At 34.3% G+C, this 27,982-nt stretch overlaps 1 protein-coding gene across 6 annotated transcripts in view; it reads left to right on the forward strand.

The window, feature by feature from the left end:
- Positions 1-27,982, forward strand: part of brm (ATP-dependent helicase brm) — a 677,861-nt gene that overhangs the window by 339,616 nt on the left and 310,263 nt on the right. For all 6 annotated transcript variants that reach the window (XM_090410652.1, XM_090410651.1, XM_090410655.1 and 3 more), the window contains one exon: positions 16,458-16,571. In XM_090410652.1, the coding sequence (XP_090266778.1) occupies positions 16,458-16,571 (114 nt within the window). The remainder of the gene's footprint in view (positions 1-16,457; positions 16,572-27,982) is intronic.

Raw genomic sequence — 27,982 nt, forward strand, 5'->3', positions numbered from 1 at the left:
AGAATATTTTGGGGAATACCAAAATCACTCCAAAGAAACAGTTAAAGGGGGTGGGACATTTGTTCAAAGAAAATACTGTGCACTATTGGTCCAATCATTCTCATAATTTTAAAAGTGTTTTCTTTAATTGTTATTCTAAGTTGCTGCCTTTTAAAATGATATGTAGGTGTCATATAATATGTTTAAATTTATTTTATAATGTTAGTAACTTGACCTGATATCTGATCATTATATTTATAAACCTTCCTTTTCTACTTGTTTTATTTACATAAGGATAATGAGATATGAAATGTGAATTTTTATAATTAGTACTAAACAATTTTTTTTTTTTTTGCATTTTATGCCACACATATGGATTTAAACCAAGTTGTATAACTTTCATAATTATTCTCAATAGCTATATCATTATCAAGAGTTGGGATTGCACATCTGTAAATGCCATTGCTGCAATACAACTTCTGAGAAGCATAGAAAAGCAAGCTTTTTTTTTTTGAAATCCCCCCCCCCCCCAAATGTTAATATCTATTCACATATAACCAGAATTTTCTGAACATATGCTAAAATTATCTGGATACCTCATCACCAGTTTCCTCATATGTACCCTCAAAGGATGTCTGGCTACTATAACAGCACTACATGATTAAATTTATATTATTATTAATCTCCTGTTGACAATTTTTCCTCCAAATTAGTATATTACTTGTCAGCACTCCAATATTTTCATATCTAAAATTTCGTGCTTTTAAAGCACTTCTGACTGAATCAGTCCACCTAGACCTTGGTCTTCCTCTGGGTCTCTTTCTTCCCATCTTGGCATGAAACACCTGTTTTGCTAAACTTTCTTCATTCACCCATTCTATTTAAGTGGCCATACTACCTTAGATTAGCTCTGTTTACGCATTCTTGAATGCTGATCATGTCGAGGTCCTTCCTAATAGCGTCATTTTTAATATGATTCTGCCATTGATTCACTGCACTAATTTTTTTTCTTACACCTTATATCTTAGAACCCTCATACCTCTGGTCTCTAGTCTTTGATCAGATACTTTATTTCTAACCCAATTATCAGATCCATAACTTAAAACTGGTTTGAGCACTGCTTTGGATACTGCTAGTTTGGTGTTTTGGCTATTTTTTTTTTTTTATTTCATATAAATTTATTCAACTGGTACCCACCATATCAGCTTTGCTTATCCTGTTGTCTATTTCTATATTTAATTTGCCATCTTCACTAAAAACTGTACATAAATAGCTGAAATATTTTATTTGTTCTATAGGCTCTCTATTGAGAATGCAGCTGAAATTTTCAATGTTTCTGTCAATTTTCATCGCTTTGGTCTTTTTTATTGCTGATTTTCATGCCAGGTTTGTTACTCTAACTAAATTGTTATTCAATTTAGTTAGAGAATCCTGGAGACTTTTCCTGGATGTGTTTAGGAGTACATCATCATCTGCATAAAGCAAAGAGTTAACTTTGATATCTTCAATTCTAATGTCATGCCTAATGCTACTTTCTTTCACAATATGATCCATATTGGTGATGAATAAGAGTGAAAATAATGTGCATCCTTGCCTTACCCCTGATTTTACATCAAACCATCTTCCTGTATTTCCCTCAATTCTAACCACTGACTTACAACTTAAATATAGACTATGTATTGCTCATAATAATATGCCATTGATAGCATATAATTGTAGTGTTTCAAAAAGCCTTTTCCTGTGCACCTTGTCTTTTTTCTTGCCTTTTTCAGATCTATGAAACTTAAGTACAGATCCTTGTCATATTTCCGTGATTTCTCAACTCCCCTCATAAAGTGAAAATCTGATCACAATAACCTCTATTTGGCCTCAACCCAGCTTGTTCTCCAAGTTCTTCTTCCATAATCTTTCTCAACCTCTTTTCAAGTATGCTTGCATAAATCTTACCAGAAACAGTGTGTTGAGGCTTAAGGTGCTGTGAGGACATTATGTTGGAGGCTTAATGCATTGTATGCAGCACTCAGAAAGGATTAAAACAGAATTTAATACTTCCTATATTCTGTCTCTGTCACTGAGACATCTTCAGGGATTCCAAAAAAACTAATGTAACATATACACAAATACCACACAATACTAAGCCAACCACGTGGATGACTCTAAAGTCCTATCTAGGTGGTACGCCTTCTATGGGTGGTTGTAGGTGGCATGTGGAATGTAAGGTGGGATCTCTGATGATTGATGTTTTCCAAATCTTCGGAAGTTTAATGCAATCGTATTTATTTAGATTTGGTTGATTTCTGAGAGCTGCTGCAGATTCTAAAATAGTCTTTTTTTTTTAATTTACTGTGGTGGAGCATGGTGGTTTATTTCCAAGAGAACCTGTGGGTTATATCTAAGACATTAAAGAATACAAGTCATACATCTGCAGCCACGACTATGGTCAGTCAGGCCTGGCTGACCATGTCTTGGATACAACCCACAGGATCTCTTTGGAAAAAAACATCATGCTCCACCACAGTAAATTCAAAAAAGAGAGACTATTTTTAGAATCTGTAGCATCTCTCAGAAATCAACCAAATCTAAATAAATACGGTCGCATTAAACTTCCGAAGATTTGGGAAACATTAATCATTAGAGATCCCACCTTACATTCCAGGCCACCTACAACTGCCCATAGAGGGTGCACCACCTAGATAGGGCTTTAGAGTCATCCATGTGGTTGGCTTAGTATTGTGTGGTAGTTGTGTATATGTTACATTAGTTTTTTTTGTAATCCCTAAAGATGTCTCAGTGACTGAGACGAAATATAGAAATTATTAAATTCGATTTTAATCCTTTCTGAGTGTTGTATGCAATCCATTAAGCCTCCAACATGACTTACCTGAAGCAGTTAGTAAAGAAATTCCTCTGTAATTCTCATATTCAGCTTTATTCCTTTTTTTATAGATGGGTACTGTGAGCTCTACTCCAATCATTGGGAATTCGACCATCTGACTAGGTCCTCTGAATTATGCAATGCATCCACTGCAAAACATTTATACCTTAATACTTAAGCATTTCTTGTCTAATGTCATGTACTTCAGCTTCCTTTCCACATTTCAGATTTTTGATGGTTTTTTACCTCAAGTATTGATATGGACTCCAGTTTGCATTCCCCTTGAAAATTTTCTAGTATGGTTCTTTCATTTAAAGTAATTATTCCAGGCATCTAGAATATTCTTATCTCAAGTTTTCATGTCACATTTATCATTTTTGATTCCTTTTACAATACTCTTTCCTCCATTTCTAACCTTTTTAAATAGCTTTCAGAACATTTTGCCATCTTGATATTTATTTCTATATTCTTGCTGAAGTCTTCTCGTGACGTTTGTTTAATTTCTTTTATCCATAGCTTAGCTCTCCTACGTTTTTCTCTATATTCTTTTAAGGTATCTGCTGACTTATTTTCTAGAAACTTTTGATATGCTTTCTTCTTTTCCAGAACCGCTTCTTTGACTTCTCGTGTTCACCATGGGGTTCTTATTTTTATATCCTTAAAACCAAATTCACCAACTAAAATTTTCTTCAATAATAATTTTTGTATAGTTGAATCTATAGTTTACCTGTAAAAGCTGCTCCACTTTAATTCTTTTTAAAACTTTCTTTATATACTGTTTTTTTTTCAATGTAACATCCATTTTTATCTTGCTCAGTACTAAATAATTGTCATTACAATTTCAAATCGTCTGTACACTCTTGTATCTTGAACCAGCATGAAGATAACACTATCAACAAATGACGTGGTCAGTGAGGCTTTACTTATTTCTTGTGTCTTCTCTTTACATGATGAACTGTGCACATCTTTATATTATGTATATAGTATCATTATTATAAACCTAATAATAATGATACTATATCCAGTATCATTATTATTAGGTTTAACTTTTCTCCAGATTTTCCCAAAAACGTTTCTATATGCATGGATACCTACTAAGCATTATGTTAACAGAAACTACTTAGCAAATAGAAATAAAATAGCAACTATGCTTAAATGCAGTGTTTTGAAGTAATCTGTTCATGCACAGTACCTTATATTTATTTGTGTCTTCTTAGAAAAAAACAAACAAAGCAGCGTAGTTATTGATGAATATTACATATCAAGAAAAGACTTACCTATCTGACTTATTCAACTTTATATGATTGTATCAAAATGTTAATTTAAATATATCAAATTTTTATGAATATTTAAATACTATTTATTTTTTTTAGAAAATAAAATGCCCCAGTTATTGTTCAGTTGAATGTAGCAGTCGGCTGAGTTGAAAAAATTATTAGTATAAATAAATGAATAATTGTGATTGGAATTAAGAAGTTTACAGCACCAGTAAAATCTGGAATGTATAAACATCTTTGTGAAACAGATATCTGCATACAAAACTATATTATCAAAAATGTGCAATATGAAGTAAATCTTTATTTATGATAATTATATTATATTCTTCATTTTCTTTATTGTGACCATTTGTTGTGAATCCATGAAATACAACAATCACACATCTCAGTGTATGAAATTTTATTTGACTTTGTATGATTTATATTTAATTTTCTTTTCAGTTAAGGGCAGTTTTGTAATATTACTTTGTTGGCTGAGTGGTTAACATGCCCACACTCAAACCAGTAGATTGCAAATCATATGGTTGGCCGAGTGGTTAGTGTATCCACTCTCCAGCCAAAAGGCTGCAGGTTCAAAAACCGCTGTGGGCATGGATGTTTGTGATTGTCTGTGAAAGTACTAGTGGTGGTAGTCGGCGATAGATGGCATTGGTGTTAGACGATGAAGGTTGGTGGAGTAGTGAGATGAAGAGCTGTAGAGTAGATGCCCTCCCTCGATGAGTCTTTGGACTTCCGGGAGGTGTGATGTAATAATAATATCCCACACTGGATGTCTGCAAATGAATGCCTTTCTGTTGGAGTTGAGTTTCATTGCACAGTGAAGCTAACCACCTTGAGTATTCTTATTATAGGCTTGATTGTCATGAAAGAGTTCTGTGTTTGATCTCTAGAACAGGCTTTTAAGATAATTTTTAAAAAAATAAATGAAGTATTAAAAATATGAAGAAGTACTAAAAATTAATAAAGGGTGAGTTAAGGATTATATTTATAATCCTTAACTTACCCTTGTTACTAAATGTACTATACGTTTTATAATCTTTTGTGGGTGAGAGTTACAAAAAAGTTTGCAGACATTAGTATTTGCTTACATACTAGAATAAAGAAGGAACTTGTTAATATTGAATTTGTTGGAATGAGAGTTCCTTCTCAGTTTTTTGGCCATACATTGCACATATCTAAACAGATTCAAAAGGTGCAGACATAACTGTTGTCAATATTGATGATTCATGAGAATCATTAACAAATTCTTGATGTCTACTCAAAGACTGTACAAGTTGCTATGATAGTACTAAAATACTACAGGACACCACAATAGCATTTTGTTTGCCTGTTTAACACTTTTCTTCCAAATTAATCCATTATTTGTCATACCTCCAATATATTCACATCTCACATTTGAAATTCCCTTTTAAATGAATCACCATTCTCTGTGTTCTTTTTCTTGCCATCAGATACTCTTTTGCATATCTTTCTTCTTCTTCTTCCATTCTGTTAAAGTAACCATACTGTCTTTAATTAGTTGTTCCCAAATATTATTGAACGATTTGTTAATGCATGCTAACAATAGCAATGGCAAGTTCCTTTCTGCTATCTTCCTTGTTATGTTTCTACCACTGATGCCATCTGTTCTTTGCCCTAATTTTTCTCAGAATCATCTTGTGACTGCAGTCTCTGAGTCTTTCACCAAATGTTTTATTTCTATCCAGACTCTCAGATTTGTGATTAAAAAATCGGTTTGAATACCATTGTGTTTACTAATTTAGTAAACATATGGTTGGTTAAGTATTTAGGCTAAGCTATTTCTTCTTCCATATAAATTGTGTCACCAGCCTTCCAAATTTATTGTGTTATCTGTTTCCAAATTCAATTTGCCATCTTCACTAAAACTTCTACCAAAGTAATTCAAAGCATTTTACTTGATCTATATGATTCAGAATGCAGTTGATATTTTCCAGCTTTATACTTATTCTCATAGTTTGTCTGTTTATTATTGATTTTCACACCAAACTTGTTACAAGAGTCAGTTTAATTAGAGTCCTGAAGACTTGTATTAGATTTATTTAGGATTGAACATCATCTACACCATCATAAATTTTAAAAGAGGTATACTGTGAGTAGACATATCGATACAAAATTAATAACGGAAAAAAATCATGTACAAAGATTATTTAATAGTATAATTTTCGCCTGTGTGTCACAGGCATCTTCAGTACATATTAAGCTCAAATTAAACAATAACTGACAATTCCAAAAGCACCACCTAAGTAGCTGGTGTAAGATAACTAAAAAGGTCAATAAATTTCCTAAAATAAAAAAAATAAATAAAAAAAATCAATACAATAAAAAGTTAGGTAAGATTAGCCGATATGTAAAGTACTAGCTATCTCCCATAAAGGGGATAGATGTAAGCCGTTGGATCTGTTTAAATTAGGAGAATGAAGTAGAGTTTCACATGCTTCTTTATAAAGGCATTCCATTAGGAACTGACATTTGTGAAGAACTCTTGTCTTTCTCTAATGAACTCTATGTCTAGTGAAGATGGCATGTTCTGCAAGTCCAGACTTTTCAGGTTTAAAGTATTCAATATAAGATTGGTGTTCTTCTAGCCGAATAGAGGCAGATCTTCCCGTTTGTCGGAAATAAAATAATCCACAAGAGCACGGAATCTGGTAGACACCTGGATGATTAAGATGTGGAAGCTTGTCCTTAGGAGAAGTGATAAAGGTGGAGATTTTTCTAAACGGTTGAAAGGCAACAAAAATATTCAGTGGTTTTAAAACTTTTACTATACGTTTAGGTTGCCCCACTTACAAAATCTCAAAATTTTTTATCAAATTTACTCTCCTCTTCAACTAGAAGAACTCATACTTATATAAAAAATACTTTGGATTTCAAAAATAAAATTTCAGATCTTCATTTGGACGTTCCTGATATCATGATCAGTTTAGATGTTGTTTCTTTATTTACCAATGTGCCTCTTTCTGAAAGCATTGAATTACTGCAACAGGAATTTCCTTCAGACATTGTAAAATTATCTGATTTTGTAATACATTCTGGTTATTTTTCCTTTAAATATAAGTTGTATCAACAAATTGAAGGAACAGCAATGGGCAATCCTCTTTCTCCTACTATCTCCAATTTCTTTATGGAGCATTTTGAACAACGTATCTTTGACAACATTTCTCCCAGACCTACTCATTGGTTCAGATATGTCAATGACATTTTTCTGTGTGGAATGGCTCTTCGGATGACTTCAACAATTTCTCACTAAGTTAAACGCACTTCATCCTAGGATCAAGTTTACCCTAGAAGTAAAATCAAATAAGCCGTTAGCCTTTTTAGATCTTCTAATTCTTCGCCAACCAGATGGTAACCTACATTTCTTGGTTTATAGAAAGAAGACTCATACAGGCCATTATATCCATGCGGAATCTCATCACCATCCCAGTCAAAAGGCAGGAACTATTAAAACACTGGTTCTTCATACGATCTTTTGCAGAAAGAACTACAATATATAACTTCTTCCTTTCTATCTAATGGTTATAAGAATTTCTTCATTAAAAGAACTTTGAGTAGTTTTAATATGTCTTCCTCTTCAAACACAGAAGAAATAATGCGCATTCCTATCCCTTATGTACAAGGCATCAGTGAACGTATAGCAAAGGTTTTAAAACGACTGAATATTTTTGTTGCCTTTCGACTGTTTAGAAAAATCTCCACCTTTTTCACTTCTCCTAAGGACAAGCCTCCACATCTTAATCATCCAGGTGTCTACCAGATTCCGTGCTCTTGTGGATTATCTTATTTCGGACAAATGGGAAGATCTGCCTCTATTCAGCTAGAAGAACACCAATCTTATATTGAATACTTTAAACCTGAAAAGTCTGGACTTGTAGAACATGCCATCTTCACTAGACATAGAGTTCGCTGGAGAAAGACAAGAGTTCTTCACAAAAGTCAATTCCTAATGGAATGCCTTTATAAAGAAACATGTGAAACTCTACTTCATTCTCCTAATTTAAACAGATCCAACGGCTTACATCTATCCCCTTTATGGGAGATAGCTAGTACTTTACATATCAGCTAATCTTACCTAACTTTTTATTGTATTGATTTTTTTTTTTTGATTTTTTTTATTTATTTTTTTATTTTAGGAAATTTATTGACCTTTTTAGTTATCTTACACCAGCTACTTAGGTGGCGCTTTTTGGAATTGTCAGTTGTTTAATTTGAGCTTAATATGTACTGAAGATGCCTGTGACACACAGGCGAAAATTACACTATTAAATAATCTTTGTATGTGAGTTTTTTCCGTTATTAATTTTGTATCGACACCATCATAAAGTAAGGAGCTAAGTTGCATATTTGATTTCATTGTCAGGTTGATGCCACTTTCTTATATTATCCATATAAATGATGAATAACTTTGGAGGTAGCACCCTTGTCTTATTTTACATCAAATAATCTTCCTGTACCTCCTTCAATTTTAATTGCTGATTTATAACAAATAGAAGCTCACTCTGTACAGCATTCCATTTATACCATCTAATTGTAGGTAGGTTTTCAAACTTTTTTTTGCTTTCATTATCTTTCTCCAGGTCTACAAAACTTTGTGGAGATCCTTGTTACATTACTATGACTTTTTGATTTTGTCTTAAAGCAATAACTAATCCAGTAAATGGATGTAGTGATCAATATGCCTATTTATTGTGAACCCAATTTGTTCCACAATTCTGAGAAACATATATCTCCATATTTCAGCGTTTCTCATTGAATGTTATTTGCTTCGGCTGCCTTTCCACATTTCAGATTTCTGCTGGTTGCTTCTACCTGAAATTTTGATAGGTACTTTTGATTCCATTCCTGTTGAATATTTTTTACGATAATTCTGTCACTATCATTTAATAATCTTTCTTCAATTAAAGAATTTAATACAGTCTTCCTTTAATTTTTCTCATTTAACCGTCTTTCTCATGTAATTACTCCTGACATCCAGCATATGTTTATGTTCACCTTTCACTTTTATCATCTAATTCCTTTTTTAGTGTTTTTCACCCATTTCTACAATAGCCCCCAGAACATTTTGCCTCTGTGATATTTAACTTGTATTCTCTTACCGATGTCTGTCCACAACTTTAGCTACTTTTACACACACAGTTTAGCTGGCTTACATTTTTCTGTGGATTCTCTCAGGGTGCTGATGACTTACTTGTCAGGAACTCTTTTTTTTTGGGGGGGGGGGCTTCCTCTTCTCAAGATTTCTATGAAATTTTAATTTTTTAATTTTGCAGACAACTGGACCACATGCCTCCTGATTAAATCAGACAATGATTTTAGATTTTGCCACCAAAGTCATTCTTTTTTGATTCAGTAATATTTGATTTTACAGTTCTTCTCTGAAAGCTGTCTGATTTTGATTCTTTTCACTTTAAAAAACATCATCCTAATGCTAATTGCCAAATGGATCTTTCCATTTCTTCCAACCTTCACATAACCCTGAGGTAGCAGAACAGTTTGCACTAATCAGTATTTTCAAGTAAACTTTGCACTTTGCACTTTTTTGGTTATGAACAGAGACTTACGTTACTGAGATATAGTGCCGAAAGTCATGTTTAATCATTTTGTAACACCAAAAAACATAATAATAGAAAACAATTTCTTGGAAAGAGTGTGTTCATATACATACTTAGGTCATCTCATTGATCTATACTGTGGACTCCAAAAGGAAATAAATAGGAGTTCAACTTGCTTGGAGTGCATTTAGAAAATTGAAAGCATTTTTCAAAACAACGATGTCCCAGTCATTGCATATGGTTGTGAAACTTGGTCTCTAACAAAAGCACTGGCAAATAAACTAACAACAACCCAAAGAAAAATGGAGAGGGTAATGCTGGGCATCACATCAAAAGATAAGTGAAACACCTGGATAAGAAGCCAGACTCACATCACTGACATCATACTTCACCATAAGCAGAATGGAAGCCCATTTCCATTTTAGGAAATGGGTCAGACATCTATCCAGAAGAGAAGGGGGGGGGGGGGCTTTGTCCAGCAGTGGGCAGAAAATGGCTGAAAAGAAGATGTACCAAAGGATGGGACATCCAGACTGAAAGGCATCAAAATGATTACTGTGGAAAAGCAGAGGGAAACTTTGAATGAAATTAACAAGAATGATGAAGCCAGATTAATGCTGTCAGGAAGTTCATCTTCCGAAGTTAATTTCAGAAGAATTTCATCTGCTTTACTGAACATGGAATGTAACAAGTATGTATCAACAAAGACTAGAACTGATAAAGAAAGAAATGAAAGAATTCAGGTTAAGATTTAATGAATAAGTGAACGTAGATGGACAGGAATGGGTCATTTTCATACTGGTAACTTTAGAATTTATTATTCTCAGCATGAATGTTTTAGAAAAATTACAGTGGCACTCAGAAAGAATATGAAAAAAATACATTTTGGGATATAACCCAGTTTTTAAAAAAATAATCATCAGAATAAAGGCACTTCCAGTGAACTTCACATTCATACGGGTGTATGCACCCACTACAGATGCAAGTGAAGATGACAGAAGTATTTTACAGGAAATTATGAATGGTATTGATAAGGCAGATTTTCTATTGATATTATGTGATTGGAATGTAAAAGTGGGAGTAAAAAGAAGAACAAGGCATCATTTGAAAGTTTGGTTTGAAAGTCTGAAGCAGGAAAAAGAATTAGTTATGTTTTGAGAACAGTTTATTTATTGCAAACACTTACTTTCAACAATATATATGCATAAGAATATTGTGCATATAGAATTTAGCTAATGGTGAATGCAGAATTCAGATTATATTATTGCCAACAGAAAGTGGATAAGCGCTGTCAGAGCATCAAAAACACTACTTGACATAGACTAAGGATCAGATCATGAATTATTTGTTGAGAATCTTTATCAGGGCTTTTCATCTGAAGTGAGTTAGTTGGTCTTATATGGAGGTGGCAGAGTTTTTGCTACCAGAAACTAAAGTTTTTCATCCTGCAAAATAAACAAACTCGGCATAAGAATAAGAAGAAAGAAACAAAGTTTGTATCTGATTTGATTCAACCCATATAAACAAAGCATTTAAAGTAGAAATTGAAAAGAAATTAAGAATAGCGAATGGACTCGCTGAATTTGAAAGCAGCAGCATCAGAGCATAACACAGCATGTATAAGTGATGACAATGAGTAAGTGAAACAATACAATTGTAACAGACAAAAGATCTAAAGTCCTATTTTTTTGGTGCCATCTAATGTTGTAAAAAAAAAAATATATATATATACAGCTTTGTGGGAGTTGCACTTAAGATAACAGTCTCCCAGATTTTTGGTAAATTAATGCAACCATATTTGTTTAGGTTCGGAGAATTCTCCATAGCCATGGTTGACTCAAAAAATAATCTTTTGGATCTGTAACAACTTCTAACTAGCACATTAGTTTTTTCTTCCATCTAATCCTGTGTGAAGAGGTGTCCATATCATTGTTTAGCAGTGTCCTGACTTACCATATTAATGGCAGCAAAGATATTTTTTATGTTCTTCAAGGTGGATGTTAACAGATCTGCATATCTGCTCATAGTAGGCCAAGTCACAGTCACAAGGAACTTCATACACTCCAGGGTATGCTAGAAGGTGAAGTTTATCCTTAGGCAAGCAGATTAGAGTTGCTAAATTAACATGAGCTTTGAATTGGTGCAAAGGCCATGTTTCATTAGTACTTTGGCTATCTTTTCTGATGTACCTCTGACATAGGGAATAGAAATGGTATTGTTGTGTTCCTGTGTATTAGAGGAGGGAGAAGTAATGGGACTATGCAGTGTTTTATCTGTCTTGTAGGAATTGTAGCCATTGGCCAAGAAAGTATGGTGCAGATATTTGAGTTCTGTGGACAGAGCTGTATCATTAAAACAAATGGCTCTGGCTCTGTGTGGAAGTGTTTTTAAAATGCCATACTGTTGGACTGGATGATGATGCAATTGTTTATGTAGATATCTTCCTGTGTGTGTGTGTGTGTGTGTGTGTGTGTGTGTGTGTGTGTGTGTGTGTGTGTGTGTGTGTGTGTGTGTGTGTTGGCTTTCTGTGAATGGAAAAGGATAGTGATCCATCTGAAAGGTGGGTAACTAGTGTGTCAAGAAAAACACTTATATACAGAGCCACAGCCATTTGTTCCAGTAATACAGCTCTGTCCACAGAACTCAAATATCTGCACCGTACTTTCTTGGCCATATAAAAACATCTTTTTATAAAATAGTTCATTTGATGTTGTTAATACCATTAAAAATAAGTCATGATTAATGTTCAGTATCTAAATTTATCTGTTAGAAGAAATTAAGAAGCTTAAATAAGACAGAAAGAGAATTAGAAGAACTGAACTGTGGGAAGAAGCAAAATATAATGTAATAGTCGAGCCATGGAAGAATCTGATTAAATCAACATGAAAGAAAGATTGTAAATGGCTGTCAGAACAAGCTCTTCAAATAGCAGGAGAAAAAAAGATGAAAAATGAAACTTCTGAGAAATAAATGCGGCATTCCACAGTTGACTGCAGATTTTCAGAGACAGGCTAGGAAAGAGAAACATTTAAACAAAAAGTGCATGGAAATTGAAAAAAAAAAGCAATATTACAAGAAGAACAATAGATCTGTTTAGAAAGATAAATGAAGTTACAGCAAAGTTTATTTCTATATTGAGAGTAGTAAAAAGTAATCAGAGAAAAAGTTTGATGTTGTGGGTGTGGGGAAGATGGAAACAGTATGTAGACAATTTCTACATGAAAGATATATATTGAAGGAGAATTTGTTGAGGAACCTATGATAATGGAAAGTGATATAGGCATTGGAATAGCTGCCGAAAGGAAAATTAGCTTGAGCTGATATAGCATCAGTGGAATTGTTGAGAACAAACAGTGAGGAACAACATAGTTAATATATTAACTGAAATCTGTTAACATATTCAGAAAAAAAAGCACACACACCCAGAGATTGGAAACATCAGTATTCCTCCCAGTTCCAAAAAAAAAAAATAAAAAAAATAAAAGTAAAATCCCACGATTATGAGAATTGCAGAACTATTGCTCTCATTTCACATGTAAGTAAAATTATACTGAAAGTAATCACCCCCCCCCCCCCCCCCAAAATAAATAAATAAAAGGATGGAGCCATATGTGGCTCCATTTTTTTTTTTTTTTTTTTTTTTGGATTACTTTCAGCATAACTAGATAAATGAAATGTCAGAAGTACAGGTGGGTTTTAGGAGAGGTAGAGGAAACTGGAGATCAAATAGGAAGCCTGAGATGGATTATGAAAAGAACAAGAGAATTTCAAATGAAAGTATTGATTTGTTTATTGGTTATGAGAACGCATTTGATTATGTTGGTCATAAACAGACTGTGAAAAGAGATGAGAGTAATGGAAATACCTGAGCATCTAATTCTCTTAATCATAAAAACTGTATGACAACCAAGAAACACCAGTAAAATACAGTATTCAAATAGAAAAAGGGGTGCAGCAGCGTTGTATATTGCTGCCCTGCCTTTTTAATATGTGTAGTGAACATATGAGATTGACTGACTTAGATAAAGACCTAACAGGAATTAAAATTGGAAGCAGAAAAGTAAATAATTTAAGATATGCAGAGAATGCAACCCATGGAGGAAACTAAGGAAGATCTGGAGCAGGTGATTCTATTAGTTAAGAGGGAAATCCAAAAGGCTTGGCTAATGGCATCTGGCAGTTTGTATGTATTTATGATTTATTCCTTGAATCATAAGTTCATACAATAATATAAAGGTGGTTGAAAATTTTGATTTACTAGGGTCCAGAATAAGAAATGATCATCAATGTGAAGAAGACATTAAAAGGAGGACAGCGTTGGGATAAAAAGCTAGTTAAACTTGACAAAAATTATGAAAGATGGAGATGCTATAAAGCTGTGAAAGGTAGATTTGTTAAAGCAATGTCCAACTTCCAACCGTTCACTGTTTTAGAAAATATAAGAAGGAGTTTCCTCTCCTTCTTATATGCTCAATCTTCCCCAATATATTAGCCTTCCCCAGTGATTCATCTACTCACATAATATGTCCAAAGGACATTAATATCTGTTTACTGATCATAACCTCCAAGGAGCATTCTGTCTTTATATTCTCTAATTGTTGCAGCCAGCCCATGGGATTCTTAATGGTTTCTTCCATATCCATAATTCAAAAATTAAACAATAGTGCTTTCATCATTTCTGAAGGTTTCAGTATTTTGTGTAAGAGTAAAGGATGGATGAAACTGTTCTTTCTTGTAAGAAATAAGGCAGGATAGTATTTTACCAGCATTGAAATTAACAGGGTTCTGAGTTAGTGAAGAGTGTAAAACCTTGCATTTAGCAACATTGAATTGATAAATTAACGTAGTCTACATGAGTAGACAACTTGTAAACATGACTCGTGCAATGCTCATTCACGGACAATACTCCACTATTGACCCAACATGCATTTGTGTTAATGTTTTCTACTTCATTATAATGCAGTAAATCGATGCATTTTTCTGGTGATAAAAAAAAAGTATTTTGAATAATAAATTGTGCTTCATTTTGCTAGTTTGTTTGTTACAGTGAGAATGGAATGCCTTCTCGTTAGAAGCATTCCATTCCTTCTCATTGGTATTCTAAATCATTGAGAAATTCACTATAGTAGGCTATCCTTTGTCCCTACAACTTCAGTATGGTGAGAATTGACTATATATATATATATATATATATATATATACATACATGAGGTGGTATCAAAAAAAGTTTCGAGACTAGGTCTGTAACACACCAACAGATGGCAGCACAAGGCTGCAGTCACAGGGAGCACCTACCTTTATAAGTCTGTGTGCCGAAAGACATCGTCCTGTGTACAACGGGAGCTGTGCAACTGATGCTATTCTGACCACCTGCGTTACCACATCTGCGATTTCGTCATGGACAGCAAGTTAGAACAAAGAACAAACGTGAAATTCACATTTGAAAAAACGTGAAATTCGAGGATCATTACCAGTGACGAAACTTGGGTGTACAGGACGAACCTGAGACGAAGCAACAGTCTTCACAGTGGAAGAGCCCATCATCTCCACCACTGAAAAAGGCGAGGCAGGTCCGCAGCTCGACCAAGTTCATGCTCATAGTCTTTTTCGACATTCGCGGCATTGTGCATTGAGAATTCATCCTCGGGGCCAGACCGTCAATAGCGAGTTCTACCTGCCAGGTTTTAAGGCGTCCGAGGGAGGACATTCGGCGAAAGCGACCAGATCTGTGGCATGCGAAAAACTAGATGCTCCACGACGACAATGCACCAAGCTCTCCTCACACATGAGTTGCTAGATTTGGCTCCTGCAGACTTCACCCTCTTCCTGAAGATGAAGATCCAGCTCAAAGGTCACCGTTTTGACACCATTTCAGAGATCCAGCGCGAATCGCATAAGGTGCTTGACCTGCTTCGAAAAGAAGACTTCCAGGACATATTCCAGAAGTGGCAATAACGCTGGGCACTCTGTATTGATATGCAACGGGACTATTTTGAAGGTGATAGTGTATATGTTACCGCTAAAGTGCAGAAATCAGTTATTCTGCAGATTATCTAGGTATTGTGCAGATTAACTATGGTGATCCGTTAATGTGCAGAAAATTGTTTCATTTCTCAAATTACCTAGGTAATCTGCACATTACCTACTAGGCACTCGTTAAAGTGAAAATAAGATCTTTGCTGGAACAACAGCAACGTTTCTGTATGTTTAAATTAAGATAATGTTATTTATTTATTTTTTGATATCTAAAGAATCAAGTTAATACAATCAAACAATCAACAAATTAGTTGATAGAATCAATCATCAATCAATTAATATAATACAAGGAATCAAACGGTTTAAAATATTATTACAATTAAGAAAAAAAACATATGATAAAATTATGTTTACTTATTAAAAAACCAAACTCAAAGTGGAGGGAGAGGGAGGAAGGAGTACGGAAAGGAGAGTAACAAACTTTTGAACTTTAACGATACGGAAGCCGTTAATGTGCACGTTACCTAGGTAAAATGCGGAAAACTCTTGATTACGCACGTTAACAGAGCAAATCAGTTAATCTGCAGATTAGCTAGGTAATGTGCACATTAATGGTTTTCGCACTTTAGCGGTAACATATAAACGTAGATAAATAAAGTAATTTCTCGTAAACAGAGCTAGTCTCGAAACTTTTTGATACCACCTCATATATAACAAAACTTGTTAAATGTAGTCATAGATATCCTGAAAGAGAATATAATGTCTTTGATATTTAAGGTCGAACTCAATGAGGAAGAAACTATTTTGATTATTAGACGTCTTCATAAAGTACTGCGTCCCTTCCTTTTGAGACGGTTAAAGAAAGAAGTGGAATCTCAGCTACCTGAAAAGGTAAATATAAAGACATGTACTGTTTGCTTTTTCAACATAAATTTTGTGCCAGAACATTGTAAGTTTACCATATTTGAAAGGATACTGTTCTGAAATAATCATGATTTAAGATTTTAAAGTCTGTATATTAGACTTTATTACTTTTCCACATATATAAGAAGTGACTTCTAAGGAAGAATTGCTTGAGATAGCTTTAAAAGTTAAAATATGATTTAAAATATATAAATACTTTGATGCTATCAAAATTCAGTTCTTATTTCAAGAATTATTTCATCTCTCCATACTTTTAATAATATAATTACTTCTGTGCAAGATAGCATTTCTGTGTTTAAGCTTACTTGCACTTCTAGTTTTTCCTGGCACAAATACACCACATCCTCCATAACTATGTAATCCTTGATTTACTTTTTCCATTCAGGGTGCTACTCCTCGACTGTAAAAATAGATGTTCTACTGAACTGGCTACTCTTCCTCCATTTCTTTTAAGCTTGTTAAAACAAAACAAAAAAAAAAAAACCCATAAATGTTAATTCACAGTAAGCTGAACCTATTGAACCAGCTTAACATTCTTCTGTTATTTCAGCTACTCGAATTTGTCATGCTATTCCCTCCATCAATTTCAACCTCCACCTCTTCAGAGATGTATAAATAAGTTCCTTTTCAACCATCATATAGCATTAAATATAATCTTTTTTTGCAGCATCTCATGTGCAGGATTAGGATAATTTCCTGAAATGTATCTACAAGAAGGTGTACAGGTACTAAATAACATTCTGTGAAGTTTATATTCTTGTGGCTTTATTTCATACTTATATTCATAAGTATGAAATAAATACTGGCAAAAAAAAAAAAAAAAAACCTAAAAAAAGTGAGAATTTAATAAATCAATTACTAATTTTGTACAACAGTATTGTGTACTTCTTCAGATTGACACAATAAAACAAATAAAGAAGAGGTATAATAAATTTAGTTTAATCCTTTATCCAAGTGTGAGCAAACAAAGTTTGCACCTGAAAGTATGTTCAGGACTAGAGTAAGGTGGTACAACGCCAGGACACTCCTTGCAAAAGTGGAGCAAGCTACCAACACACCTATCTCAGTATATCCCATAATGCAAAACACATCTCCTTGCAGATATGTCTAATATTATGCATTAAGGGAAGGGTCACAACCCAGACTAGTTTCAACCTTTATTGAGGTCTCTTCAGTGGGAGCCAGGCCCAAGTGGAGATACCAGGCAGAAGCATTAGCAGGTGTGTTGGTAGCTTGCTCCACCTTTGCAAGGAGTGCCCTGGTGTTGTACCACCTTACCCCAGTCCTGAACATACTTTCAGGTGCAAACTTTGTTTGCTCACACTTGGATAAAGGATTAAACTAAATTTATTATACTCTAAACCAAGTGAAAAATAAACTTTCAACAAAGAAGAGGTATTAACATAGAGATTTTTAAATAACAGTTTTTAAATTCATTCAACACTTGACAGACGTTGGATGCAGGAATGAGATATCATGAGCATGGGCCATTGTTACAGGATATGACATATTTTGTCCCTTAGCCTAATTCATCCACACATAGATCTCTTATGTATACTGCTCAGAGATCATTTAATATTAGGCCTTGGGTTTTTTTACACTGGTCAGACATTGCATCATCTCGCTAGCCCTCTTTAAATTTGCATACATAACTATTACATTCTATGTATGATATTTTGGTGATTTGCCAGTTGACTTCATGGTTATCATTAGTGGTGTGAAATGCACAAATTTTTTTTTTCCACATCTCTGACATGTTCTTGACAGATTTCTCCAGAATGTAACAAACACTGCAATTGCAATAGATTTTATGAACTCTCAGTCTCTTCATAGATTGATGTGGTTGTCTAGGCTATCTTAACATTATGGAGATTTTTTGTAGAGGTCTAAAGGCAACTTTTAAGTTTCTTTACCCTATATCAAGAACGTTACAGACAAAATGGCCAAAAGTCATACAAGAACACAACTTACAAGTTGCCTTGAGACCTCTACAAAAAATCTCCAAGATGTTAGGATAACCTAAACAACCACATCAACCTATGAACAGATTGGTACTTTATAAAATCTATAAATTACAATTGTTTGAAATGTTTGACAAATGGGATGTTCTGGAGAAACATCAAAAATCACATTTCAGAGATGTGGAGAAAAAATATTACATAAATCTGGATTGGCCTTTCACACCACCATTGAAAACCACCAGGTCAATTGGCAAATCACCAAAATACCATACACAAAATTTAATATTTATGTATGCAGATTTAAAGAGGCTAGTGAGATGATATGAAGTCTGGCCCAGAGTAATAACAAACTGATATTAAATGATCTCTGGGCAGCATACAAAAGAGATCTATGTGCAGATGAATTAGGCTATTGGATAAAATATATTATATCCTGTAACAATGAACCACACTCATGATATCTTGTTCCTACATCCAACAAATGTCACGTGTTGAATGAATTAAAAAAATGAACGGCTTGTTATTTATAAATTTCTATATTACTACTCTTTTATCTTTGTGTTTCATTGTATCAATCTGAACTACAAAATATTGTTGTATGAAACTAGTAATTGAACTTTTAATAAACTAAGTAAATAACTTAGTTTATTAAATTATCTTACTTTTTTACATATTAATTTCATAATCATAAATAACATTCTGTTATTATTAGCTTACTATCAACAATCTTCTAATAGATCATCTATTATTTGTCAGATCTCCAACATTGTCGCATCCTACATTTTAGTCTTTGTTCATATCCATCATCTTCATCATCTTCTTTATACCCTCTTTTTACCTTGCGGTGTCGAGGGTCCATTGATCATCGGACCTCAATCCATTTACAGGATAAGGTGGTCAGCCCTATGTCCTGGTATATCCTATGGCCTGTAGTGTTAAGTTCTCAAGGCCAGTTTGCCTGCTGTGCGGGATGAAAAACCCCAGAATAAACTGAGGAAAAAACCCTGCTGTCCACGCCCAAGACTGGCTAACTTGGCTATTGCTGAGGAAGATCCTTCAGCTCCTCACGTCACCGACGGGAATCGAACCTAGGACACTCCTTCCCCAGGCATATGGTTGCGAAGCGCATAGCCACTAGGCTAACCGCACGGACTATTATTCATATCCAGGAAAGAAAAATCATTTTTAATATATAGAGGTCTGAAGTAGTTTGAAAAATGTTCTGTTTGGTCTCTAGAACAGGGTTTCTGGATTGCATAAAAAATAAAATAAAATAAAAACTTTAGTCCTCATATTGGTACTAGTGTACTAATGGTAGTCCTCATATTGGTACTAGTGTACTATTGGTGTTGCGGAGGTTTCCTTCTCCGTGTCCAGGGCATTTCTGTGGTGACTTTATGGCTTCTAGGATATCCAGGTATTCCACTTCATAGCATAATCATTGCTTGCCAAATAGGGATGTCCACACATGTGACTGTGTAGTGGATTTGGAGCTGTGGTAGTGAATCATTCTCAGTTTAAATCGTTCACCATAAAATACATGAAGCCTCAACCATATTCATAATCATTTCACATCGCCCAATACAAACATCTCAGACAGCTTCTAATATTTCATGTTTCATCATATGTTCAGCATTGTCAGAGAAAATCAGACTCAGTGGAAGACTTTGCTCACCTTTCATCATCCTTCGTGTGGCAATGGCATAAGCAAACCAGATGTGATAATTACAGCAATAAAGAGCTATTTCTGCTAATTTTAAGAGTTACTTTAAAAAGAATTAAAATTGAGCAACTTTTACAGGCAAAACAGGTGGTCCTGGATGGCTCGAGTCTTCAGTTTGTAGACTTGACTATACAAATATTATTGAAGAAAAAATGAAACAAATTGAAAACAAGAATCAAACCTTGGAGTCTCATTGCAAACTTTGAAGAAGACATTTGATTGAGATTGATTCAGCTAGGAAAGTATGTGCTTAAATTGTCTTCAAGGATAAAAAAAATAACAAACACTATGGTGGACAGAAAAAGTAAAAGAAGAAAGCATACCAAACGTTCCTAGCAAATAAGTCGGCAGATGTCCTAAAAGAATACAGAGAAAATTGTAAGAGAGTTATGCTATGTGTAAAAGTAGCCAAATAAAAGTCAAAGGAAGACTTTGGTCATGTACCATCAGTTTTTATTTTGGTTTAAGCCAATAAGAATAAAATTTGGATGGCTAAATCCGAAATTGCCACCCCATCCTCGTTCGTTCAGTATCCAGGTAGATACCCAACAGAGTGAGGATTGGATATTAGATCAGAAGCCCTGATCGGTTCTCTGCATTCCTTTAAAGGCTATGTGGAGGTTTCATCTCAGTTATATAGCTTTGACCCTTAAACACCTTCGGAAGACTTTGGTAAGTATGGAAAATAAATATCAGGAAGGTGGGCAAAATGTTCTAGAGGCTATTGAAGAAGCTTAGAAATTGAAAGAGTACTGTAAAAGGAATCAAAGATGATAAAAGTGACATAAGAACTAAAGAGAAAGATACCCTAGATGTATAGAGTAATTATTTTGAAAAATTGTTAAACAAACCAAGCAGTGACAGAGCAATGCTAGAAAATTTTCAAGAGGAATGCAAAGAGGAGTGCATATCAATATTTGATGTAGAAAAAAACTGTCAAAAACTTGAAATGTGGAAAGGCTGCTAGAGTAGATGATATTGAACCAGACATGCTAAGTATGGAGGTATAAATGTTCTCAATTATGCTACACTGTATAATTCAGAGGGCCTGGTCAGTAGGTCGAATTCCTGATGATTGGAGTGGAGCTCTCATAGTACACATCTATAAAAAAAGGGAATAAAGCTGAATGTGATAATTACAGAGGACTTTGTTTACTAAGTGTTCAGGTAAGATTTACGCAAGCATACTTGAAAAGAGGTTGAGAAAGATTATGGAAGAGAAACTTGGAGAAAAACAAGCTGAGTTCTGCCCAAATAGAGATTGTCTAAATCAGATTTTCACTTTAAGACAAATAGTTGAGAAATCATAGGAATGTGCCAAGGATCTGTACTAAGTTTTGTAGATCTGGAAAAGGCATGTGACAAGGTGCCCAGAGAAATGCTTTTCAAGACACTACAATTATATGGTGTGAATGGAACATTATACAGAGACAATACATAAGTCTATATTTAAGTTCTCAGTCAGCAGTTAGAATTGAAGGAAATACAGGAAGATGGTTTGATGTAAAATCAGGTGTAAAAGACTCTCTCCAGACACCTAACTCCATTATAAATGATCCATATAGATGATTAATAAGAGTAGAGATAATGCTCGTTATCTCTACTCTTATTAATCATCTATATGGATCACATTATGAAAGGGAAAAAAAGTGGCATTACGCCTGATATTAGAATTGGAGATGTCAAATTTTGCTCTTTGCTTTATGCAGATGATGATGTATTTATAAACAGTGCAAACCAGGATTGTCTAGTGGAATTGTAACAAATTTGATATGAAAATCAGCAATAAAAAGATGAAAACTATGAAAATAGGCAGGTGTGTAGAAAACTTCAGCTGCATTCTGAATGGAGATCCTGTATAACAAGTAAAATATTTCAGCTATTTAAGCACTGTTTTTAGAGAAGATGGCAAGTTAAATCTGGAAATAGATAACAGAATAAGCAAAGTTGGTATAGTGAGTAGCCTGCTGAATAAATTTATATGGAATAAGAGAGAAATTAGCCAAAACATCAAACTAGCAGTATACAAGACAGTGTTCAAACCCATTTTTTAAGTTATGGATCTGATAGTTTGGTTAGAAATAAAGCACTTCATCAAAGACTATAGACCAGAGATATGAGGGTTCTGAGAAAAATTAGGGGAGTGAACCAATGGCTGAATCATATTATAAGTGAAGATATTAGAAGGAACTTTGAATAAATTTATGTAGAATAAGAGAGAAATTAGCCAAAACATCAAACTAGCAGTATACAAGACGGTGTTCAAACACGTTTTTTAAGTTATGGATCTGATAGTTTGGTTAGAAATAAAGCACTTCATCAAAGACTATAGACCAGAGATATGAGGGTTCTGAGAAAAATTAGGGGAGTGAACCAATGGCTGAATCATATTATAAATGAAGATATTAGAAGGAACTTAACATTATTAGCATTCAAGAATGTGTCAGCAGAGCTAATTGAAGGTTATATGGCCACTTAAATAGAATAGGTGAGGAAAGATTAGCACAACAGGTGTTTAATGCCAAGATAACAGAAAAGAGACCCAGAGGAAAGACCAAGGTTTAGGTGGATTGAGTCAGTCAGAAGTGCCTTAGAAGCACATGTTAGATATGACAATATTGAAGTGTTCACAAGTAATAGATTAATTTGTATTGATTATTGCTAAAAGGAGAGAACTCAGAATTTACATAGCCTCTTAAGGGTCAGGGGTGCTTAAGAGTCAAAGCTGTATAACTGAGAGGAGCCCTCCACATACCCTTTAAAGAAATGCGGAGAACCGACCAGGGCTTCTGACCTAATGTCCAATCCTCACCTACTCGTGGTGCACCTTATTGGGTATCTACTTGGATACTGAACGAATGAGGATGGGCTGGCAATTTGGGATTTAGCCGACTAAATTGTATTCTTATTGGTTAAACCTAAATAAAAAATGATGGTACAACATGACAAAATTTCATGCTGGCTGGGTCGTCGCCTGGTTAAACAAGGCCACCCCGTTGTTTTCGCCAGGGAACCAGGGCGAATAGCAAAAAGTCAGCTACTTGAACAAATCTGAAAACACACCCCAACTTAACATCACCACAGTTAAAGATCGGTACTATCAAATAAGAAGCCTGAATGGCAAAGAAATGGAGCTAGCTGAAGATTTAGATAAGTACCTGATCGACATAATAGGGGTGACAAAAGACAAAATCTTGTGAGATCTTTCTGAGCAATAAATACAAAATGTTATATTCAGGCAATGACAATCAAGGAAAAGAAGGAGTAGCCATAGCATTCAACACAAAATATGAGGCTAATCTTCTTGAATGGTAGTCAGTCTCAAGTAGAGTAATGTGGGCAAATATGAGAATGGGGAACTGGGCAGTGAGACTTATTTCTGCCTATGGTCCCACAGAAAGTTCTACTAAGATAGAAGTGGAGGAATTTTTTGATGCTTTAGAAAAAGCAACTGACACAATAAAAAAAGAAAAGTTGGTCCTTGTTGGGGATCTAAATAGCAGAGTAGGAAATGATTGTGAGACATACAAAAATATTTTGGGAAAATTTGGAGAAAAGAGCAAAGCTAATAATAATGGCAAATATCTGTTGGATTTCTGCTCAGGACATTGGTTATTACTAACACCATGTTCCAACATAAAAATGTGCACCAATTCACATGGAGAGAAGAGGCAAGGAATAAGAAAAGTCTCATTGATTATGTTATTGTTGATAGTGATGTTTTCTCCCTGGTGCAGGACACCAGAGTGGACAGAGAATTTGAAATTAAAAGCAATCACTATTTAGTCTTGAGCAGGATGAAATTGAATTTCATATTGAAAAGAATACCATGTAAGAAAGTTTTAAAGTGAATAAAAGCTGAGCAGCTCTCAGATGTGAATTGCAGACTAAAATACACAAAGATTATTTAAGAAAAAATGAAAGAGTTTGAGAGCAGGAACCAAACCTTGGAGAAAACCCTGATTTATTCAGCCAGAGAGCCATATGGTGAGGTTGTCTGCAAGGATAGAAAAACCAGAACTCCATGCTGGACACAGGAAGTTAAAGAGGCAGTGAAGGAAAAGAAGAAAGCATATCAAAAGTTCCTGGCAAATAAGTCAGCTTGTGCTCTTAGAGAATACAGAGACAAATGCAAGAATGCTAAACACTGTGTAAAACTTGCTAAACAAAAGTCATGGCAGGACTTTGGCAAGAATATAGAAAATAAATATCAAGAAGGTGGCAAAATATTCTGGAAGTTGTTGAAGAAGCTTAGGAATGGAAGAAAGAGTGCTGTAAAAACAGTTAGAGATGATACAGGTGACATGAAAACGGAAGAAAAAGATATCCTTGAAGTATGAAGTAATTACTTTGAAAAATTGCTAAATGAAACAAGCAGTGATGACATCACTGTGGTAAAAAACACTGACTAAGCATGCAGTCTGGAATACATATCCATACTTGAAGTAGAAAAAAGCCATCAAAGGCTTAAAATGTGGAAAAGCAGCAGGAGTAGATGATATTCGACCAGAAATGCTGAAGTATGGTGGTATAAAAGTCTTACAGTGGTTGCACTGCATAGTTCAGAAAGTCTGGACAGAGGTATGAATTCCCGATAATTGGAGTAGAGCTCTCATAGTACCCATATATAAAAAGGGAAATAAAACTGAATGTGAGAATTACAGAGGTATTTCCCTACTAAGTGTTCCTGGCAAGATCTATGCAAGTATACTTGAGAAACGATTGAGAAGAATTGTTGAAGAAAAGCTGGATTCAGGCCAAATAGAGGATGTCAGGATCAGATCTTCACTTTACGACAGATATTCGAGAAAGCATGGGAATATAACAAAGATCTGTATTTAAGTTTTGTCGATCTGGAAAAGGCATACGACAAGGTGCCAAGAGAGAAGTTATTCAATACAATACAATTATATGGTGTCAGTGGGGCATTATATCAAGCAATACTTAGTCTTTATTTGAGTTGTAAGTCAGCAGTTATAATTGAAGGAAGTACAGGAAGATTGTTTAATGTTAAATCTGGTGTGAGACAAGGATGTACATTATCCCCTCTGTTATTCATTATCTATATGGATCACATTATGAAGGAATGTGGTATTTAACCTGATATCAAAATTGGAGATGTTAATGTCAGCTCTTTGCTTTATGCGGATGATGTTATACTTCTAAATAAATCTGCTACAAGTCTGCAAGATTCTCTGACTAAATTGAATAACTGTTGTAATAGATATTTTATGAAGGTCAGCAATAAAAAATAAAAAGACAAAGACAATGAATATAGGCAGAAGCATTGAAAATGTCAACTGCATTGTGAATGGAGAACCTGTGGAACAAGTAAAACATTTAAGCTACATAGGCACGATTTTTAGTGAAGATGGTAAATTCAATATAGAAATAGACAACAGAATCAGCAAAGCTGGTATGGTGGGAAGTCAATTGAATAAATTCATATGGAATAAGAGAGAAATTAGTTGGAACACTAAATTAGCTGTATACAAGACAGTGTTCAAACCAGTTTTAACTTATGGATCTGAGAGCTGGGTCAGAAGTAAAATACTTGACCAAAGACTAGAGACCGCAGATATGAGAGTCCTGAGAATGATTAGAGGCGTGAACAGATGGCATCAATGGCAATATCATATTAAAAACAAGGATATTAGGAAAGAACTTGACATTGTCAGCATCCAGGAATGCGTTAGCAGAGCTAATCTCAGGTGGTATGGTCACTTAAACAGAATGGGTGAAGAAAGATTAGCAAAACAAGTGTTCTCTGCCATGTTGGCAGCAAAACGACCCAGAGGAAGACCAAGATATAGGTGGATTGATACTGTACAAAGTGCCTTAGACAATAGAAATATAAGATCTGATAATGTTGGAGTCTTGACAAGTAACAGACTGATTTGGAGGAAAATTGTAGATAGGAAGTTAGTAATGATGTAATTTTTTTCAAATAGTACTATCATATCCTGTACACCCCTTGAGGGTACATGGCAGGAATTTGATGATGATAATGAACCAATATGGACAAAGTGATTAGCAGACCACATGTTCAAAACCCTACATGCAGTCAGATGGAAATTTGTTACTTTAAAAAAGACTGTAATTGAAAAAGGACAATCATTCTGGGAATCTTCTTATGCTTTGCAGAATATTCCTAACCTTAATTAAATATGTATGGTGTCCATCCGAAAATATGGAAGACTAGTTTGTGTTTAAATTTGGAGGGGGGAAAAATACTGGCCACCTTTGACTGTTCCCAATGATGTAATCAAAATGACAATGCTCCACTTGATGTTCTGTGTTCTTATTCAAATTACTGTCTTCCATGCTATCTTTTTTCCTTGACTGTGCCTCATTGAATGCCAGACAAAATATTGGAATAAAATCATTTTAATTTTTTCACTGCTGTGTTGTGAATAATCATTAGTAACATGTTTAACCGACACATAAGTTTAAATAAACAACTCTGTGTCTTGAATGTTTAATGAAGGTCTCATTTAGTTTGGAGAACAAATAAACTACAATCTTACACTGGCCCACTTCTTGGGTCCGCACAAATGCTCACTTGCATCCTCCCAAATACATTGCTGCTTTAGTTTCCCTAATTTTGTCCATCTCCCAAAACATTTTACAGATTTTACAAAACATTAAGAAAACATTTTACAGATTTTGCCTTCCTTACGATGCTGGTCACCTTTCTCCTTATATATCTTCTGCAGTATTTTCGTTTCTTGCAATTCAGCTTAATGATACTACTCATTGAACTGTTGGATCTTGAATGAAAAGATTTCCTTAAAGAAATGTTTTGTTCAAAATTCAACAAGTTTGGCTAAACAATAATGAAAATGCTTATACATAGGTAAAGATACTAATTATTTAAAGAACGATATGCTAGTACAATTATTGCAATATTACTTAAAGGTAAACACTGTCATTTGTTTATAAGAAATTATAATGAAAGAAGTATTCTTTATAAGATATATGTTAGGGCATAGTGTTGGATTCTGAATATATAGAGATTGGAGTAATTATTATTTGCTTCAGAATCGATCTTCCATCACAAAGGCTAGACTTGTAGATATTATTTAATGTAAACAACGTATTTTACAATTTAATATTCATAAACTACCTTTAATTTTATCTAATATTTAATTAATTAATCAAAGATATATGTATTAATAATGAAATGACTGTATTAAATATTATTAAGCTATTTTATTCATTACTATATTAATATTATAAGAACTTGTATTTGATAATTTAACTGCGCATTAATTGAAATGTAAATATTCTTTATTTATTCCTATTTGTAGAAGTTTAGCGTTATGCAATACCTCAATTTATTATATTTTGTTTGGTTGTCATGGAAACGTATGTTAGATAGCTTGCACGTTTTGGAACACCATGTGAGGAGAAGGTTTATTGAAAAGAGTTTTAGAAAGAAATCACGAGAATAATTTAGATGGGAAGAACAGATATATAAGCGATGAACGCTGAAATTATTAATTAATTAAGGGGAGATTAGAGGAATTAAGAGAGAGAAAAAGGAGAGGATTGACATTAGGTTGGAATCGGAGCTTTCGGCATTCGGGAATCACAGTGCGATAATAGCGAGTCGGCAAGTCACTCAAGCAGCTAATAAAGTCTACTAGTCGAGAGGCGGTTAGCTAATAAATTGTAGAATAACAATTATAGCT

The sequence above is a fragment of the Typopeltis vanoorti genome, chromosome 20 (genome assembly GCF_054136105.1).
Source record: "Typopeltis vanoorti isolate ZY-2024b chromosome 20, IOZ_Tvanoo_1.0, whole genome shotgun sequence".
Lineage (NCBI taxonomy): Eukaryota > Metazoa > Arthropoda > Arachnida > Uropygi > Thelyphonidae > Typopeltis > Typopeltis vanoorti.